At 38.6% G+C, this 2,573-nt stretch overlaps 1 protein-coding gene across 1 annotated transcript in view; it reads left to right on the top strand.

The window, feature by feature from the left end:
* rc3h1b (ring finger and CCCH-type domains 1b) overlaps positions 1-2,569 on the top strand; it is a gene marked incomplete at its 3' end in the record, with an annotated part of 9,860 nt that extends 7,291 nt beyond the window's left edge. The window contains exons 16-21 of the mRNA XM_025052407.1: positions 56-278; positions 389-485; positions 734-830; positions 1,206-1,424; positions 1,652-1,755; positions 2,461-2,569. Coding sequence (XP_024908175.1) covers positions 56-278; positions 389-485; positions 734-830; positions 1,206-1,424; positions 1,652-1,755; positions 2,461-2,569 — 849 coding nt within the window. The remainder of the gene's footprint in view (positions 1-55; positions 279-388; positions 486-733; positions 831-1,205; positions 1,425-1,651; positions 1,756-2,460) is intronic.
* Positions 2,570-2,573: the final 4 nt, after the last annotated feature.

The following is a 2,573-nucleotide window of genomic DNA, read 5'->3' as shown; positions in this document are numbered from 1 at the left end:
ATCTCCCCACATCACAGTACTTTTATCCTGCCTCTGTTTCCTCTGTGTCTGTTAGAATGTGGAGGCCAAGAGTCTTCGAGAACCTTCTTTAGAGGCTCCACGCAGGGGTGCAGAAGCAAAGGACGATGACCCCATAATTCCATTTGGCCCCCAGCCCACGGTATCACGTTTTGGGGCCATCTCACGCACCTCAAAGACAGGCTACCAGACCACCTGCCCAGTGCAGGCAATGGCAACCGCTCCTCAGAATCCTAATTCAAAACATATGGCTATGCCAGGTAGGAAATTCAACTTCCTCTGGTCTACACTATGTCACTGTTATGGTTCATGTGTATATATAATATTTGTTACAAATTGTTCATACAATCTGCTTCACCCTTTTCACCAGCTGCAGAATATACATATGGAAGCCATGGAGGTTGGGGTGGAGCAGCATACTCCTCCCACCAGCCTGCCACCTCCTCTCAGGGACACTTCAGTGAGCGGTGAGTCCTGGCTTTGGTTTTCCTTCTTTGTTTTTTTTACCCTTTTAGTGTTCAGTAGTTTAATGTAGCATGGGATTTTTTACATTGTATTTATGTCCTTATATTCATCATTGCATAAATATAAAACATACATGGTAAAGTTTTTTGTGGTAAAATATCAGCTTGACTGTAATTCATATGAGATAAATATAAAATGTTGAAATTTGTGACATCTAATGGTTACACTTCCTTGTGTGTCACCTTCTTAGCCTTCCCTTAGCAGCCCAAGACAGAGAACAGTTAAAAATTGAGCTACAGCAGGTTAACCAGCAGATCACCCAGCAGACCCAGATGCACAGTATGGAGGTATGTATCCATTCTAACTTATTTTCATTCATATGTCTGCCTGAAAACACTAATCCCCACAAATATCCTTATTTACTGTTTGCAAAAAACTGAATAGTAATCCTGTCAGAATCAACATTAACGTGTTCATTATTTTGTAAAATTACTAATATTTTAAGGCACGATGTTGTCAGAAGAGTTTTGAGAGTAAGAATCTGCAGAAATTAATAATTGGCAATAAGTAATAATGCATGTCTAATTTTATTTTATTCTCAGCATAAAGTTTCAAATGATTATTTAGAATATTTAGGATTTCTGGAATCCTGTCTACTGATTTATTACAGAATTCACCAAATTGAAGTTTCATTCACCTTATTTCCTGTTTTAATGTTTTAGGCTGCCAGTAATTCTTTACTGCTGCAGAGAGAGGCCAGTGCATTGGCAGGTCAGTCTGTGCAGTCCTGCCAAGGCCAGGCTGCAGTAGCAGCTCAGCAACAACAGACTAAGTGGCCAACAGGGGGAGCAGCTGCCTCCACTGTCTCCAGTGAACAGTTAAGCCTGGAGCTCCACCAGGTGGAGAGAGAGATTGGGAAAAGGACCCGTGAGATGGCTATGGTAAGAAGAGCAAGTTGTAATGTGGGAGGGTTGTTGTGAGTTGTGAGTTGCTCTTTTGATTTATTATAGTGAATACTTTTGAATACACAAAACAATTGCCTCTGCTCATAACAAAATTAACATTTAAACCAAATGATAATGTAATTGGTAGCTACAGTAGAACTAGATAACAATTGCTACTCCAAAAACAATAAAAACATGCCATAAATTGTGTATTTCTGATGCAGGAAAACCAAGGACTACATGACGTTCAGCAGTACAAGCTGAAACCTACAGAGAATGGACAACCAGAGCACAAGGCTCAGCTGGAGGAAATCTCCATGGCTCTTGGGTGAGTTAATAATTAAGGTATAATTTAAGCTCCTATTGTCTGATGTAATTTTGATTTTCTTGTTACCTTTTAATTAAATCCTTAAAATTAACTTTTATTTCATGATTTAGCTTGGATACCTGCAGCCTTAAAGATAAGAAACTCAATTTAAGTTAATAAAGAGGACTAAATTACAATGTAGGCAAAACTACAATACTGTGGGTTGTACTTGTTTTATGTTGTGTTGGTAAAGATAACATATACTTTGGTTTTCGGGAACAAACTTTGTATGAACAGTGGTCTAAAAGAAAAGGCAGTCTTTTCGAACTGTTTATTATCATAAAGAGCTTTGAGTCTCCTGTCCTGTATTCAGTCTTTATCAGTTGGGTACCATGCTAAATATTTAACACCACTTTAAGAGAATATTCTAAAACCCTTTAGAGAGGGGCCTAATTACTTCTAAAGAATAAACTCTCCTTCATAGTGATCCCAAAACGAAGCAATACAAAATAAAAAAGGAAGTACGGCTCACAGCTCCAACTAAGAAAGATTACACACAATGCCTGAATACCAAATATCAGAATTTGAAAAGTCTGCTAAAATGAATATTTAAGTGATAAAGGTTAGTGCACTGAGTAGATTTAGTTTTTGTTGGTTTGTTTGTTTCCCATGGTAGGCTTCATCAAAAGTTTTATTTGGTTATTTATTTAATTTCCCTTCTTGCAGTGAGGTGTCAAATGGCTCCAGCAGTCTGCAAGAAAGTGCTGTAGGCGGGTCCATGCTGTCACTGACCAATAAGACGTCTGCAATGAGCTTGTGTTCCGAACCAGGTGCCACTG

This window comes from Cynoglossus semilaevis, chromosome 20 (assembly GCF_000523025.1).
Source record: "Cynoglossus semilaevis isolate Cse_v1.0 chromosome 20, Cse_v1.0, whole genome shotgun sequence".
Taxonomy (NCBI): domain Eukaryota; kingdom Metazoa; phylum Chordata; class Actinopteri; order Pleuronectiformes; family Cynoglossidae; genus Cynoglossus; species Cynoglossus semilaevis.
This window is presented reverse-complemented; position numbering and strand designations above follow the sequence as displayed.